The sequence below is a fragment of the Lingula anatina genome, chromosome 1 (genome assembly GCF_051362555.1).
Source record: "Lingula anatina isolate TDL-2025a chromosome 1, LinAna3.0, whole genome shotgun sequence".
In the NCBI taxonomy this organism is placed as follows: domain Eukaryota; kingdom Metazoa; phylum Brachiopoda; class Lingulata; order Lingulida; family Lingulidae; genus Lingula; species Lingula anatina.
The window spans coordinates 58,595,861-58,613,561 of NC_141767.1; the positions used below are offsets into that span (position 1 = coordinate 58,595,861).

At 33.3% G+C, this 17,701-nt stretch overlaps 1 protein-coding gene across 2 annotated transcripts; it reads right to left on the reverse strand.

Annotated features, from left to right (window-relative positions):
* Window positions 1-690: 690 nt before the first annotated feature.
* LOC106166396 (ras-related protein R-Ras2-like) lies at window positions 691-17,624 on the reverse strand. Of its 2 annotated transcripts, XM_013544942.2 has the most exons (6): window positions 17,412-17,620; window positions 13,137-13,224; window positions 10,474-10,576; window positions 10,145-10,253; window positions 8,079-8,197; window positions 691-7,306 (listed from the first exon to the last, which is right to left on the reverse strand). In XM_013544942.2, the coding sequence occupies exons 1-6, from the start codon at window positions 17,514-17,516 to the stop codon at window positions 7,231-7,233; spliced, it is 600 nt and encodes a 199-aa protein (XP_013400396.1). In that variant the 5' UTR covers window positions 17,517-17,620; the 3' UTR covers window positions 691-7,230. The 2 variants fall into 2 exon arrangements, with proteins under 2 accessions (XP_013400396.1, XP_086857239.1); XM_087001113.1 differs by lacking the exon at window positions 8,079-8,197 and having other exon boundaries at window positions 17,412-17,624.
* Between the last annotated feature and the right edge of the window lie 77 nt (window positions 17,625-17,701).

Sequence of the window (17,701 nt, forward strand, 5' to 3'; positions counted from 1 at the left end):
AGTCAAGTTATATCCTTATTATGGTTTACGAGTGATTAATTGTGACGTCTCTGGTGTAATAAAAAAACAATCTGTAACACACATATATATATATGAATTATGTGGTTTGTATTGAATGCTTTGTATTACATTATTGGTATTAGCCTGTAGATAATTAAATTACTGAACTTTAAATAGGGATTGGGAACTCAAATTATAATTACTGTTGTGAATGAATGTGTTTATCTTTAAAAATGTTTATCATCTGGACCGGAAATTGCTTTAAAGACAAAACTATTATTACAAAAAATTAAATGTTCATTTTTAACACCGAGTGTTACATTTTCTTTAGTTATCATTATTACTATTATATGGTTATGAGCAGATTTGAGATGTAGGACAACCAACTACTTTTTAAAAGAAAATAAATTTCTTGAATGTGGAAAGGCAGAGTGTGTGATACAAGGAGGTAAAATTGAGTATAACATTTCTGTAAATTTTGAAATGTTTTGTGTATAATTAATATTTGTGCAATGTAATTGCCTCCTTTCAACGGGAATTTTTTTCCGAGCAGACCCTTTCTGATACAAAATTTGAATTGATACTTAAGTAATGAACTCTACAAAATGCATCCACTCATAAGGAAGTTAGGGACACAGCCAGCTTTGTCTGTAATAAGAAAGGGATGATTTATGAAAAATGAACATCCAGTATCTTTGCAACTGTTTATTGAAAATATATTATGGTTTCTGTTCATGTATCGGTTACGATGGGCTCATATCCCAGGAGTTCCATGTGAAAATATAACATTAAACAGAATTTTGGAAGACTACAGTATATACAAACAGAGAAAAAACAATTATCATGGAACTTGATCATGCAATTCACCAATTAAATACTTCATCCATTTGCTCCTGTCTCCAGGCTCCTGATAACCCCATGTATCATAAAAGTCTTCTTTTACTTCAGCTCTTGACTAAATGCTAGAAAAACAAATGATGCTACAATATTTCTCTTCAATTTTGTATCAAACAGCTACCAGACTATTGATATAATAATGGCGTTTGAGCTTCAAGAGGCAAGAGGAAAGAATGTTCTCTATAAATTGCATATCTGAATTCAATACGGACTAGTAAACACACTTTATAAATGGACTTATTAAATACATTTTAATCTTATCTATATTCAGTTTGCAAAAATTATGCGAGGCCTAAATTGAATGGACAAGTATATGTTGTGCAACCTGGATAAAACTGGAAATTGTCATTTAAAAAAGTAATGATCATTTAAAGTAAACATGTCACATGACATGCTTGGACATGGGTCTGAAACTAACTGACAACAATGGGACATTAAAGATTATAACTGAGAACTAAAATCAAAACTTATTTCCAGATGACATAAAACTTCCTGTCAAAAGTGATTGTTACTGTCAGAATTTGAATGAGGGTCACTGGTTGTATTTTTATGACAAAAGTCCATTGTACGGTAGATGTTTGAAACACACCAAGGGGTGGTGAAACAACTCATAAATGAAACCCAACAACGGGATACAATTCTAGAAATTAAAATACAACATCACTGGTGAGTGCAAAGGAAACAATCTCTGAGATTCTCCTGAATATGCTATAAGCTGATATATGTAGTTTGTTCAAGTCTGTTTTTCTGAATGAGAACACAATTCTAAGCTGCGTGGAAAACTAGTCACTTGTATCACTGTAGCTGCTTCTTGTTCAAAGAAATACTTAGTGATTACATTACAGTGAATATATAAAAGCTGCAAAATTTCTCCATCAATATTATTTGCTGATATATATAACAAAAGTTACATATGACAACAAGTATGATATGACCACAGGCATAGAAAACCACCTACAATTAATAATAATAATAACAATAATAAATCTTAATATTAATCCTTTTTAATTATCTACTCTTTTTAAGGATTTTTATTTTTTATGTTACACTATTGGAAATATTAAGATATACATCAGTCAATGGTTAAAAGTAAATATGGCTTCATTGTGATTAGCACCATCGAATCCACTTAATGTTACTTTATACAGCTGATTAACAGCACCCGGCAATCGTGTACAATTCACAGGTTTACATTTCATAGCACCATTCATAAACAAATACAGATGCATTCCAATCAATGTGTATGGCATGATACTGGAGGTGAGGAAAATGAGTTAAGGCCTTAGGGGGGTTATTCACATGTAGAATTTCCTTAAATAATGGGAGAAATGCAGTATACATTTCTCATCCACAACTTAAACCAGCTGCAAGCATCAGCCTCCAGAGGGTCTTTTCCAATAAAATGCCAGGAGCTACAATCTGAACAGGAAATTCAAACTTGCAATGGCATATTGAAGAGAGGCAAGAAAATTCCAGCTGACTTATAACAATTTCACTTATTAAATGATTTACCAATTTACAGGGTGAACCCCCCCCCCCCAAAAAAAAAAAAAAAAAAAAAAAAACACTTTAAACTGAAATGTGTGTATGATCATTCTCCAAAGTTTGGGTTATCTTGGTAGGTTTGCATAAAAGATAAAAGTCACCCTCTACTAGGGCCGCAGATTGATTTTTCTCCAGATATTCACAGATGTCTCTGGTCAACCCCCAGCAGGCAAACGACATTGATTCTACGTTGATTCAACGTTGATCCACCAAAATTAACGTTGATTCAACAGTGAATCAATGTCGTTTGTCTGCTGGGCCGATGACATTTTTCTGCTCCCATTAGAGAAAAGTGCACATATTTAATCTGCGACCCTTGTAGAGGGCACATAAAAGTTGTTCTTTCCAAAATATGAGCCAAATGGCCCCTGAAGCATTGGAGACACACTTGCATATGTCCAACAAACTGTTAATTACTCTAACACGTTCATCTCTGGGGAATTTTTCTGATTTTTGCTACCATAGTTGCTTTCAATTCAATCATTTGAGGGTTGTTCTGGTACACATTATCCTTGAGATACCCCCATGGATAAAAATCCGGAAGGTTCAAGACCTGTGAATGCAGTGCCACTCAACGTCACACTTCCTGCTGATATGTTTTTTTTTTCTTTTTTTATTTTTAGGGGGGGGGGTCACTTTGTACTATGAATGTTGAAGATGGGTTAAGTTTTTTCGTCATGTAAAATTGGCGCTACCTTAGTCATTACAATAACCAGTAAGATGAACATTCTTTCAATTTTAACACCAGTTAGAACCATGTTCTAATGTGTGAGAAGCCTTGCTATGCTTCAGCTTATGTAAGCCGAAGTTTCTTATAAATAATACTATAATCACCTGGGTTTCTGCAAATATGTACAATCTGTAACTAAATATTTCAAATAGTTACAAAGAACTACAAGGAGGATAACTTACTTCCTAGTACATAAATAACCTTTTTAATATCTATGGCAAATCAATAAGTAATTTCTCTTCAAAATGTAATTTATCATAGGTGTGTGTGTGTGTGCGTGCGTGCGTGCGTGTGTGTGTGAATGTATAATTGTTAAGATAACCCAGCCTTACAATTTTGTCACATTACTTGAAACCTATGTGACAAAAAATTTTTGGCACTTACGGGAGAGATGACAGGAACAGACACCAGTGGCCTCTACTGTCTGAGGAACTCAAACCACAATTCCCATCAAAAAGTTCTTTAAACAATCACTTAGGCTTGTGAAAACAGTATTTTGACACTTATGATAAATAATACTTTTTCCTTCATTTTTGCAAGGACAGATTGCACATCAAGCTACTTCAAGTCAAAACCTTTTGAAACACCAATAGCACAGGGGTGATAACGTAAGGTACATTAAGTTTTTCAAGAAAGCAGGAAGGGAGAGAGAGAGAAAGAAACTGTAAGCAATTAATCACTTTCAATACTCTTTTGTTACTATTGAAAAATTAAAATGCAATACAACAAAAGTAAAAAAAAAAAAATTTTGGAGATACTCCAAAATATCAAATAACTAGAGGATCAGAGAGGCGATACCGCCTCCGAATATTGTACCACCAGCTGGAGCAAGAGCATTCGTATAGACCCCCACATACACAAAATAAGGGACACAGCCACCAGTTTTGTGCTTGACAAGCTGTAAAAATGCAATCAACAAGAATTTTTAAACTATTGCAAAAAATATATATGGTACAATCAAATTTAAGTTCTTCGTAAGGTAGGTCAAGGGTCAATTTCAAGGTCACAGTAAATTGCCAGTATATGACTTCCTATTCAAGTTCAAGAGTAACTATGGACCTATCTCTGTCAAGTTTGAAGTTAAAAGAGAAAGAAATTAGCAGAGTTCAGTTCATGATAAAAAGTAGGTCAAAGGTCAATTTCAAGGTCACATTTAGATTGCCAGTATATGACTTTCTATTCAAGTTCAATAGTAACTATGGACCTATCTCTGCCAGTTTTGGAGATAAAAGGGAAGCAAAATTTGCAAAGTTCAGTTTATGGTGAAAAGTAGGACAAAGGTCAATTTTAATGTCACATTTATAATGCCAGTATATGACTTCCTATTCAAGTTCAATAGTAACTACGGACCTATCTCAGCCAGTTTTGGAGATAAAAGGAAAGCAAAATTTGCAAAATTCAGTTTATGGTGTAAAGTAGGTCAAAGGTCAATTTTAAGGTCACATTTAGATTGCCAGTATATGACTTCCTATTCAAGTTCAATAGTAACTACGGACCTATCTCAGCCAGTTTTGGAGATAAAAGGAAAGCAAAATTTGCAAAATTCAGTTCATGGTGTAAAGTAGGTCAAAGGTCAATTTTAAGGTCACATTTAGATTGCCAGTATATGACTTCCTATTCAAGTTCAATAGTAACTATGGACCTATCTCTGCCAGTTTTGGAGATAAAAGGGAAGCAAATTTTGCAAAGTTCAGTTTATGGTGAAAAGTAGGTCAAAGGTCAATTTTAAGGTCACATTTAGATTGCCAGTATATGACTTCCTATTCAAGTTCAATAGTAACTATGGACCTATCTCTGCCAGTTTTGGAGATAAAAGGGAAGAAAAATTTGCAAAGTTCAGTTCATGGTGAAAAGTAGGTCAAAGGTCACTTTCAAGGTCATAGTAAGATTGCCAGTATATGACTTCCTATTCAACTTCAATAGTAACTATGGACCTATCTCTGCCAGTTTTGGAGATAAAAGGAAAGCAAAATTTGCAAAGTTCAGTTTATGGTGAAAAGTAGGTCAAAGGTCAATTTTAAGGTCACATTTAGATTGCCAGTATATGACTTCCTATTCAAGTTCAATAGTAACTATGGACCTATCTCTGCCAGTTTTGGAGATAAAAGGGAAGAAAAATTTGCAAAGTTCAGTTCATGGTGAAAAGTAGGTCAAAGGTCACTTTCAAGGTCATAGTAAGATTGCCAGTATATGACTTCCTATTCAACTTCAATAGTAACTATGGACCTATCTCTGCCAGTTTTGGAGATAAAAGGGAAGAAAAGTTTGCAAAGTTCAGTTCATGGTGAAAAGTAGGTCAAAGGTCACTTTCAAGGTCATAGTAAGATTGCCAGTATATGACTTCCTATTCAACTTCAATAGTAACTATGGACCTATCTCTGCCAGTTTTGGAGATATAAGGGACTAAATGTTATAATTTTGGAGTTACCATAATGTGCCTTAAATTTCGTACAGAAAAAATTAATTAAAATAAAGAAAATGTCATTTTGGTCAAAATTCTTGAAATAGGAGGTGCTCTGAAGTTTCAGAAGTTCAAATTTGATGAAATAATGTCATTTTTGAACACAAGTTGTCTGCTTTGCCAAGCCTTATGTTTTATTTTTCCAGAGTTCAAAATTTATTATCCATTACCGTACTGCACATTTTGCTTTTACCACCAATATGTACTTTTTGATACAGCGTAACTCGAAAACCGTATGGAATACAAAAAAACCGAGACCACCTCCAGTGTTGGGCTTTACATGCTCTACAAAATGCAAAAAAGAATGGGTCTCTAGCATTAACGGTTCCCGAATTAGAGACAGTTTTCAGTTTCGGTATCTTATGGCCGCTACTCCTGTGAAAATGCACCGATTGACCCCAAATTCATGGAGATGAAAGATGACCTGAAGGGTAACACCTTCCAATAATATTATTGGTTAAGTCTGTGTGGTGTCTGAATAACAGGGCAAAAAAAATTTTTTTCGTAAAAAATTTCATTTTTTTGAAAATTTTGGCCCATTTGACCTTGAAGTAAAGGTCAAAGGTCAAATCCAAGGGTATATTTGAAATCTACACATATGACTTTTGGAAAGCCGTCTATAGAAATTTTTCCCATAACTCCTTCCGTAGGGTAGATAATTAGCATTTAATTTTGCCATTTTTAGACAAGGGTGCATTGCAATGAGTGCCACACCCAGACCCCAATACCGACAAAGCCCAAATTTTACGTGGAACGAGTTGAGATTATAGGTGACCTAAATCCATGAGATGGGTACAGGGGCCCTTACCGTCTAGGAGGAGAAGCGGTAACGGTAGCCGTCCGGCGGAGCCAACGGAGCCGGCGGAGCCGGCGGAGCCGGCGGAGCCGGCGGAACGATCCGGACGGGACCGAAACCATGTGTACCGCCAGCGCTAACGCTGGTGGTACAATTAACTATTCATATAAGGCCTACTTACATTGTGAATAAACAATATAAATTTTCCTGAACAGGTCTGATAGTATTATCTGTTACTAACAAGCCAGGGACTACAGTGCACTATTAAGATGTTACCCAGCATATGTAGAACAGTATTCCTTACATATCTGCCCTATTACCCAATTTACATAGTCACAACAGATTCAACTGTGCAGAATAATGTGAACCCTCATCATTTAATGTGACATTTTCCTGTCATTCTCCTATGTAACCTCTGCCAAAGAAGGGAGGAAATTTTTAATATTTTGAAATGGAAAAAATTGTTGACCAAGATCAAGGAGCAAAAGTTTTCCCGTATCATGCCAATTGCATTTTAACACCTATAACACTATGTGTAATGAAATAATACCAATACAAATTGTAATACAAAAGCCCATTGTGAGGTTCAATTTTTCGTACAAAATCTAACACATAGAGGTGTCAGTTTCTTTGATATACATGCTTTACATTCCAAAAATTTTGAAAATCACTGAAGGAAAGTCGTGGTCTGATTTTCTCTCTAACTCTGCTGTAGTACACATAACCCTACTTGACACGTGTTGTGAAAATATCTGTCAGATATGTCTGTTCTTTAAAAATGCATAGACAGTAGAAAAAGATTCATAATAAGTTGCATCTTGGTCCCTTTTTTCGCCTTGGTGGTTTGACTGGTGGTCTTTCTTCTGCTTGAAATTTTCTGAAAGCAGACAAACACATCAGAAATATAATATATAAACAAGCTTTAATACTACATATAATTTAACTGTCTTTCAATTAAAACTCAAATATGCTGAACTATATCTTTAACACGGAAACAACATTCCAGTTGTAGTTTTCATATAAATTTAGATCTAGCCACTTGAATAACAGTTTGGTCATGGCCTGGAAACCACAATATAGTTCATGAAACAGATATTTCAAAATACAGGTGTGTAAATGCAATTATATCAGGGAAGCACTCACAAATTCTTCAAGAGTAATAAGACCTAAACATACAAAATTTTCTGTATAATGAAATATTGTGTTGAATTTATAACTAAATATACCAATTAAAAAGAATCAAGCAAAGTGGCAGCAATTATTCCACCATTATGGTTGCCGTACACAAGCAGTGATTTTATATTTCCCACCCACGTCAAATGTTTAGAAATGGTGTAACCAATCAGTAACATTCAGAACTGGTAACAGAGATATAACTGATGTAATGCTAAATGCATTCAGACATAAGTTGGTACCATGTGTAGGTGAAACAATACTGCTTGCTTCAATCAATATCCCAGTAAAATCCAATGCCATCTTAATGTTATGTGTGGATGGGTGATTTTTCCAGATTAAAGACCACTAACAAGCCAAATATATGTGAATAGGATTAATCTTCTATAATATAAGGGGGTTTAAGGGCTACAGGGGAGATGACTATTCACAAATCACCAGTTTTTGCTGGGTATGCAAAATATAAGTTAGCCTACCTTACTATACGGACTAGTTCATAAAACGATTCATCAACATTCATTCTGATTTTGGCACTTGCTTCAATATAACTGATTTTTAACTGTCTGGCAAGTTCATAGCCATCCTCTGTTGAAACCTGGAAAACCACAAAAAATGGTAAAAAAGGGAATGCTGCTGTCCGCCTGTAATGTTTTCTATTTACTAATATAGTTAAAGTGATTTGCCCATGACCTTTTAAACAACATTTTAAATATATCAATAAAAAATGGTTAAGCAGGCAAAGAAATAAAAAAGGCAGCAAAGCTTTCAAATGTACAGACAAAAAGCAGAAAATAACGATGCACAAAATAGCTCATTTTGTCATTTTCCAATTTGAACTGTATGTCAATCCTAAAATTCATTCTTGTTAGTTGTAAAATAATTAGTAAAACAATTTTACTTTCAGAATGTTAGTGGTGGCAGTGCACAAAATAGGTTTTTGTCAATCTTAATGGAATATTATGTAATGATTGACTGCATAATCGCCACCAATTTTTATTCATCTTCTTTACGTGACTTGGATATTCAGAAAATGTAACTACCATAAGGCTTCATTCCAATGTGAGTTTTAAGTCCAACATTGAAAATGCCAATATGTGAAAAATGAGCATTTCACAAAAACTGCAATACTTCCAGAAAAATAATCCGATCAGGCTGGTTTTCCAATTCAAGCTTTACTTAAGTCCTATAAATCTTTTTTTAAGTTTGAGAATCATAAGAAACATGGTTTTCCTATAATGTTCAATATTATGGTTAATAATATTAACAGTTTTTTTTTATGCAATATTACAAAATGCTTAACACATAACTAATACCAATGTTTAATTATATAATAAAATATTGGGATATATCATAGACATTCACAAGATGTCTTCAGGCCCTTGGAAGTTAAATGCCACACCTTGAAAATGCAAATATGTGAAAAATTAACATAAATTCCACAAGAAACTGCATAACTTCCAGAAAAAAAGTTCCAAGCAGGCTGGTTTTCCAACTCAAGCTATACTTAAGACCTATGTTTCTTTTCTGCAATGTATTATTGCATCAAAACTGAAGAAAATCCTATTTTGCGCTCTGTCCCCATAATGACCATTGAATGAAAACAGTGTCACTTATGATTCTCAAACATACAGAAAAGAAACATAGAACTAAAATACAGCACAGAACATAAAAAAAGGGGCGGGGGGGGGGGGGGGTAACTTCAAGAATAATTTCATCAGGCTGGTTAGCAAACTCAACCTGTATTTTAGTAATGTTAATCACTCCAGTAAATTTCAGGACAATAATTCATATATGCTGGGAAAAAAAGCATGACTTTTGAAAATCTGGTTTGATCAAAAAGTTCTTCAAAATGGACCTGTATTTGATGAAATATCAGTTCTGTAAGTTTGAAGACAAAATTTAAATCATTTTTCCACTTATTGTGTTATCTCTAAAAGTGCATCACAATGGTAATGACAGATGCGTGTAACGGCTATATGTACAGACCCATCTGTGTCTATATGTAAAAAGAAGAACCTGCAGCCCTAGATACTTACAAAGGGAAATTGAATCGTCTTAGAGTAGTAAATGGCCTACTGTTTCATTAAATAAAATAAAAAACAATATGTACTTTGTCCAAATTTACCACTACATGTTAACAATTGTCATGAAAACCGACTATATTTACAAACATAATGAGGTCTTCCCAGGGGTCTATCATCCTACTTAAGGTCTGGTGATAGCCTTGTTTGAAAACACAGCATATTTATCTTCCCTTTGCCATAACTACATAAAATGCAGGTGCTAATTTAGACAAAATAACCCATAAATATATCGGCCGACTAAGTCGATCAACAAACAGCTAATGTAATCAAAGGTTTTACATATTAGACATTAAGTAGAGTGATATGAGAACACATGTTATCATATGTACAAGGCAATGAACCAAAACTAACATTTAACTCAATGTGTTCCATTATACAGGTTGTTATATGTAAAAAAAAAAAAAAAAATCAGTATATACATGCCCAACAGAAGCTATCACCATGTACATTAATCTCACCATTCTTTGATGCTCCAAATCTGCCTTGTTGCCCACCAGTATCATTGGAAACTCATCCCGGTCCTTCACCCTTAGAATCTGTCTGTGGAATTTATAAATTTCATCAAAACTGCAACAAAAAGAAATCATCCATATTAAGTTTTGAAAAAAAATTGTCAATGTCAAATTAAAATCCTAAGAAGACTGTAAACAGGCAATATAAAAACATGGCAGTGGTGTATTTTGTGAAAATATAGCCACAAAATTTACACATCTTTAGTGAAGACAAATCAATGACTAGGAATAATTGGAATAATTAAAAAAATACAAAATTTCTACAATTTGCTCACCTTGACTTATCTGTGACTGAATAAATTAATAGAAATCCTTCTCCAGATCTCATGTATTGTTCCCTCATTGCACTGAATTCTTCCTGGCCTGCTGTATCCAAGACTGAAATTTCAAACTCAAACACATTACCCTTGGTTATAGGTGTGGGGGTTTGTAATATAGTCTAATACATCATTATTGGTAATGCTGGCTATAATTCTAGTAATTTGAAAATGAATGCTTACAGATTTCAATTTGACAAATATAATTCAATTTGTTAATTACATCTTATAATAAATGTTCGAAGGTTTATGATAGTGATATATTGCATATCAATATAAACTTAACTGCAATTTTATACATGTATCTTAAATTAATTTTCCCAAAATAAAAGAATACTTGAAACCTTAGAACAATAAAAATACCATTCACTTTGATGACTCTTCATAAAACTGACTTATTTACTTCAGAGAAATTGCAATTCCAGATATTTCATAGTCTAAGGGGAATACCTTTCATTGATGGGAGTTTTTTTACTACAGCTTTGATGGACGACTTCCTCGGTTATTACACTAAATGCATGCAAGATTCTCTAGAGGAAAATTCTAAACGAACTGCTTTAAAAAAACATTATTATAGTCATGTTATCATATTGAATTACTGTATATCTTGCTGTCTCAAATATGTTGCATTGTTTTTTAAGATAATGAGAGCCCAAGCTATTGATACTTATCTACTCAAATCAAACAGATATTTTCAAATAAGAAATTTCTTCAAAATAGTTCCCCAATTTCTGGTAAGATTTATACATAAAAAAAAAACAACCCTTTTACAGCCTCAAGTAAAATTTAAATCTTTTTGGACATCACTCAGGTTTAATCAATGCAGCAAAATTTGAGTTCAGTGCTGAGATGAGATTGAGGCTTTGATTGCAGCCCTTCATACAAGCGCAGAATTGAAAATCTGCCTTCCTAAGGTTAGTTTAGTCCAATGAAATCCACAGAACTTCAACAAAAAAATATTTCAAATACATTGGGTATGGTTTCTATTACAAACTAGACAGCAAATCTTTCAATATACAGACACCTTACAGATAATAAATAAATAAATAAATAAATAAATAAATAAATAAATAAAATAGCTTCTAAAAGTTTACAGTGACTGACTTCATGAATAGCTTATCCCTGAATTCCAAAACACAACTGCCTCTTTCCCACTATACTAGCTGTTTGCACATGTTCTCAATCTATACTGTGTACAGGTTCAGCATTTTAATTGAAAATTAAAAAAAATGTGGCAGACACAATATTGAAATATATCATGAGATTGGAAAAAATAAGATATAATTTAAATTTTTGATAACCACTTACATAGTACAATATAATGAATTAAAGTAAACTTAGGAAAACAGGATTGCAAAACACAAAAAAATGTGCCAGTCACTTAGTGAAAATTAACAAACATGCTACAGAACCTAAACCTTTTTACTAAACAAAGCCACACAGCTAACTTGAAGTAGAAGAAAAATACAGTTTGGCACTTATTAGACAAGTATAGCCAAAATACATACAAAAATATCTGATCTTTGTAATTTTCATTAGGAACCTGCAATTTTTACCTAATAAATCCATTCATTTAAAATAAAACAATGATATGGTTGGCATTTGTAGGATGAACCACAGATTGTTGGAGTGAAGGCAGTCATGGTGAAGTCCATGAATTGGATAACTCTAAAAAATCATGAATCAAAAAAGTTTCATATATTATAAATAAATAAATAAATAAATAAATAAATAAATAAATAAATAAAGTAGCACTGCAAACTAGGATCCTAATACAAAACTTAATTTCATAGGCACAGTTGGTGAACATGTGCTATTTTTAGGCAAGATAAAGCACCTGTTTTGAATAATATTTAACACATAAATTAGAAGAAAAACTCATATTTTAAGTATTCTTAATCTGTCTATTATCATTCAGTGCTAAGACACTGACAGTATGGTACTAGTTAGCACTCACTTTACACCTATTCAGTCACGTCTAGGCAGAGCAGAAATGATGAGTGAAGCTACATTAAGGCAGCTTTAAGTTATATAATATTATAAATGCAGATTTCTACAAACAGTATTTCACGCCAACACCGAAAGGTTCAACTATCTTTCTTTCTTTCTTTCTTTTTCTTTTATTGCTTTTTTCAATTTTTTTTAATGACAAACATCAGGAATCTGGCTATTGATAACATAAATAAGGATATTTGCTGACTTCTGGTAAATGTTTCCCTGCTGTATTAGCCCAGATTAATGAGTTGACATTCAACATAATGCTTCACAGGAACAGATTCTATGTATTCTGCCAATTTTAAAACAAATCTGGGATTTCCTTTGAAACATACATGCCACAGATAACCCATTCATTTCAACATAATCCCAATAACACCACTGCAAGCACTACAAATTGTTGCTGCTGTCAGACTGTACTGTCCATAATATCTATCAAAAGTAATACTGTCACGACATATGTCATGTAAACATGCCATTTCCATGGTACTTTGATATACAATTACATAATCACTTCCTCTTTACACAGTTTACTACTTCTGCAGAGGATATACATTAGACTAAGGGGGGGGGGGGATTTTACTCATAATATCTATGGGAAAAATGATGAAAACAGGAATACTTACTATCCAACCTTGCAACCACATCATCAATCATGCACTGTTTAGTATAAGAATCTTCTATTGTTGGATCATAATCTGTTACAAAATAGGACTGCAAAATAAAAAGTAGAAGTGACATTTACTGAGTAAGTAAATATATATATACTTCTGAAAGGAAACTTGGTTCTTACACAGGATTTTGTGTTTTGAGTTTTGTGTGTGTTGTGATGTGAGTTTTATGTGTTGTTGTGTTGCCACTTTGTTGTGGCCCTTACCTTCCCTCTACAGTCCATTTTCCTCACTCTGGGTTAGCACTAACACTCACCAATTTAGCCAAATGCTAAAACTGACTTAAGTTGGCTAAACAAAAACTGGTTGATTTGACTTGTTTTAGTCAAATTTAAACCATTTGGAGAAAAAGAGAAAAAAATTGCTACCACAGTCGCTGTTATATCATGTAAGCAGTACTTTGAATTATTCCAGATTTAAAAAAAGAAAACTTTTGTATGTAAGCGTCGCTCTTGACCCGCGCTAAAATGTATAAATTTATCTTGTTGTTAAAACGTTATCACATATTTTTATAACAAAGGCTTGGCTAAATAAAGTGTGAACTATCCTATGGGCATAAGTTTTTGTTGGACCAAACTTACTCTTTAAGACCCCATTCCCAGAGATTAGATCGATCCAACTAGATCGACCTAATTCCCTAGGGGTTCACGCTAAATAGCTGTCAGCCGAGTGGGCATGACAGTTAATTACCCCCTTACAGCTTGTTGTAGGCAGGACGGACATCTAAGCCAGATTATCTGACAGTAATCTAGTGAGACTCCCCACTGGGATAGAGTGATCTAAAATCTATGGGAATGCGCCCTAATTGCCTGAGGATTTTAGGTCATCTTTCACCTTCTTTGATTAACAAGATATGTTAATTGGTTTCAAGGATATATCCTTATCTATCCAATCTCTGCTAAGAAAATTATCCTGCTCATTAGGAATGTTGCCTACAATAATCTATCTTGGATTGACCAAAATATTGTTTGTACTAAGTAAGTTATTCCTTTTTGAAGTGAACAATCCATTGTAATATGGAATGATTATAACCCCCCCCCCCTCCAGCTTTGTATCAACATTAAGATAATTTTTGATAGCTACCTTGGTACTAGAAAAAAACCCGTAAAAAAATTTTTTCTCCAAAATGCCAATACAGTGTGATCAGTTTTATTCTCTCTTTCTCTATACAGTGTGTGTGTGAATGTGTGCGTGTGCGTGTGCGTACATGCAGAGAGAGTTAAAGTGCAACGTCTTACAGGTACATGTAATAAGAAGTTATCAGATTGCTTTAAATAGAAACTAAGTCATGCTGCACTACTTCTGTAACTTTATTCCTTTCCCCTCTAGACCCCTTTAGCAAAACAATACCTAACATGAATTAAATGTACATAATTGTGGATTTAGAATTGAGCTTACATTTTATTGCAGTGAATAATATAAATTTACGCTACACTTCAAACAAAATGAAAGTACATGCTATAGTAAAATGTAGGTATCGGTAAGTGGGATACTGGCTTGTACAAAAATTGGTAAACATTTCCTGTTTCTCTAAACAGGAGAATGTTAGAGGGTCTGCATTGCAAATCTTTCTAAATATAGAAAAGGGCATCAACCACAGTTAAGTGATGTACATTCCTTAATTGACAGCAAGAAAGTGGACCACATGTAAAGCAGTGTTCAGACAAAGACTGTTTAAAACTTGCATCAACCTAAAAAACATCACTTGATGACATGTTTTTAAAACTGCAGTGTCTGTTTTTCCTAAAACACAATTTCTGGTCTACAGTAGTAAAGGTGTGAAAGGAGTAGAGTTATTATAAAATACTGATGTTTTATCCTGTTTGTATTTGACAATACAATTTTTCAATAAAATACATTAACTGAATGCCCATACCATAGGTACTAGTACTTATTTACTCACTTTCTCATATCAATATTCCAGCCAAATCAGTTTCTTTTGTACTACTTTTCATTTTGTTGATCAAAATGTAGCATCTCTGTTTTAGATACCAACATCAAAAGAACCACCTAAGATTGGCCCTGGTTTTGCTTTCTTGGAAGTATTTAGTTTACACTTTGATAAAATGAAAAACACCTGGAAGACATTTCACATATGCACATGACCCATGGGACATGACCCCACACAGTATATACACTGTGGCATGTACACCAGACATGATATATACTCCTAAAAGCAATTAGGTCAAAACACTTTTTACATAAAAAACAATAAAAAACACATTAATCATCACTTTTCTTCTTCTCTATTATTATAGTTCCAAGTATTAAAATTTATTATTTTCTTTAAGACAAGTTTTTATTAAAGCAGTCAAATATAGGAATATTCTAAAGATGCATCTGATTTTTATGATGACATTCACATTCAAGTTTTCTTTTTGGCTTTTTAAGTGATCTTACAAATCCCCTTTTGATTAAAAAATTCACACTGAAAACTTAAAAAAGATAACTTGCCCCTGATCCCCTTTACTTATGGAGAGAAGGCAACAGTAGTACTGAGGCATTAAATATCCCATTAAACTGTAAATGATTTGGGCTTATACTACTACTCATCTTTTAAAGGAACTTTTTATCATCAGTTTTCTTCTCTAGACTTCACTTATAAGCACTTATTAAACTTTTCTAGATATTATTTACTCAAAGCCATTTGGTATATTTAATGTCATATCAACAATTAGCAACAGTTGTGTCACCCCTCACTATTATGAACCTGTATGATATTGAAATTCATGTTTCTTTTACAGTTAATAAAGTTCAAAATTTAATAACTATCTTAATCATTCTTTAAATCTTATCTATTTCTGATACAAATATATTTGAAATTGCCATGAACTGGTATGCCTTTAAAATCTTTGATAACTTTGGAGAAACCTCAAATTGAGCCAGACAATAACAAATGTTACATTTACCACCCAAATCCAATAAAGAGGTGCAAATGAGGTCACAGGCATGTTCTTCAAAATATTTAGTGCACAGATTACAAAGTATGTTTGGTCATTTTAGGGTCCAACACGAAGAAGTTTGTATCATAGTTTCACTCTCCTGGAACCATTAGTAATAAATAATAATTTGTCATCTTATCCCAAAAAGGAACATACATTACATTCACAAATGCAAAACATCCAGCTGTGGAAACATTTCACTCACTTTGAAAAATTCAATCGTCACTGGTTTTGTTCTTAAATTTATCTCCTACAAGGATAATGTTGTACAACGTTATGATAATTTTCTGTATACTAAAGAACAGTTAATTTTTTGAGTGACTTCAGATTGCTTGTCACTGAATATTTAAAAAAAGGGGGAAATACACCCTACTGGCAGTAAAATAAGCATTAAATAAAACTATTTTCCATTGGTGGTCCAAATATTGTGTCAGAAATGTCAAACTACACCCTACTGACAGTTAAATAAGCATTAAATAAACTATTTTCCATTAGTGGTCCAAATATTGTGTCAGAATATCATATCATATTGGGCAAGATGAAACTTTCTGACAATTTTCTGGGGAACATACGTTACGTAGTATTAGCCATGATGCAAAGCTCCTTGAGTTACAGTGTAAATAATTATAAAAACATCTTTACATCATATAATTTACCATGGCTGAATAACTACAAAATATATTAAAATGCAACATAAAAATTAAAATACATTACCAGAACATACTAGTATGTTACCATTGAGGCTCCTTACATAATGTACAGAAATGGCAAAACTTTTATGTAGATGTAAAATTGAGACAGCCATGGAATATTTGTTCTATGCACATATATGTTTTAAAATATAAATACAACTTTAAATTCATTCAATTTTATTTGCACCTCTATATATTGGGTTTAGGTGTTACATTGGGTGTTTATTAGGTGTTTATGAAAGAATATTTTCTTCTTCAAGAAAACAGTTTAATGGATTCCATGTATAAATGACTGGGCAGTGGGCACGACACTTAATTGCTGCTATCTGTGATATCTTACTTTAGGCTTGAAAGAGATGATATACACTGTATATCTATTCTAGTCTAGACAGTATTTTTTTTTTTCTAAAATATAACCATTAATAAAATCTCTCTCGTGTGCGACATTATTTTATTTTAAATGTACATCTTCTTTCAAGCTGCTGCTTCCAGTTAGCACCACTACATTCATTCATATTGCCCTAAAACTAAAACCTAACAACTGAAACTTACAATAACAACTGACAGCAACAGTGCGCCGAATTATAAGTATTTACCTGGATAAACTGTATAGTTAAGGCACTTTTTCCAACTCCACCTCCACCAACAACAACTAACTTGTAGCTCTGACTGTAGTTGTTACTATCATGATTTCTATACATGACGGATGGCTTTCCTGCTTCGCGAATCTTTGAACGGATGGGAGTGTACAGCAACTTCTCTCGAAAATGGCGGAAGTTGCTTCATCATCCAGTTGCCGGGCCTCTTGCATTGGACAATATAGTTTCGACCCATTTGTCATACACATTTTGTAAATCCAATGCTTAGTTTTAAAAGAAAAACGTTT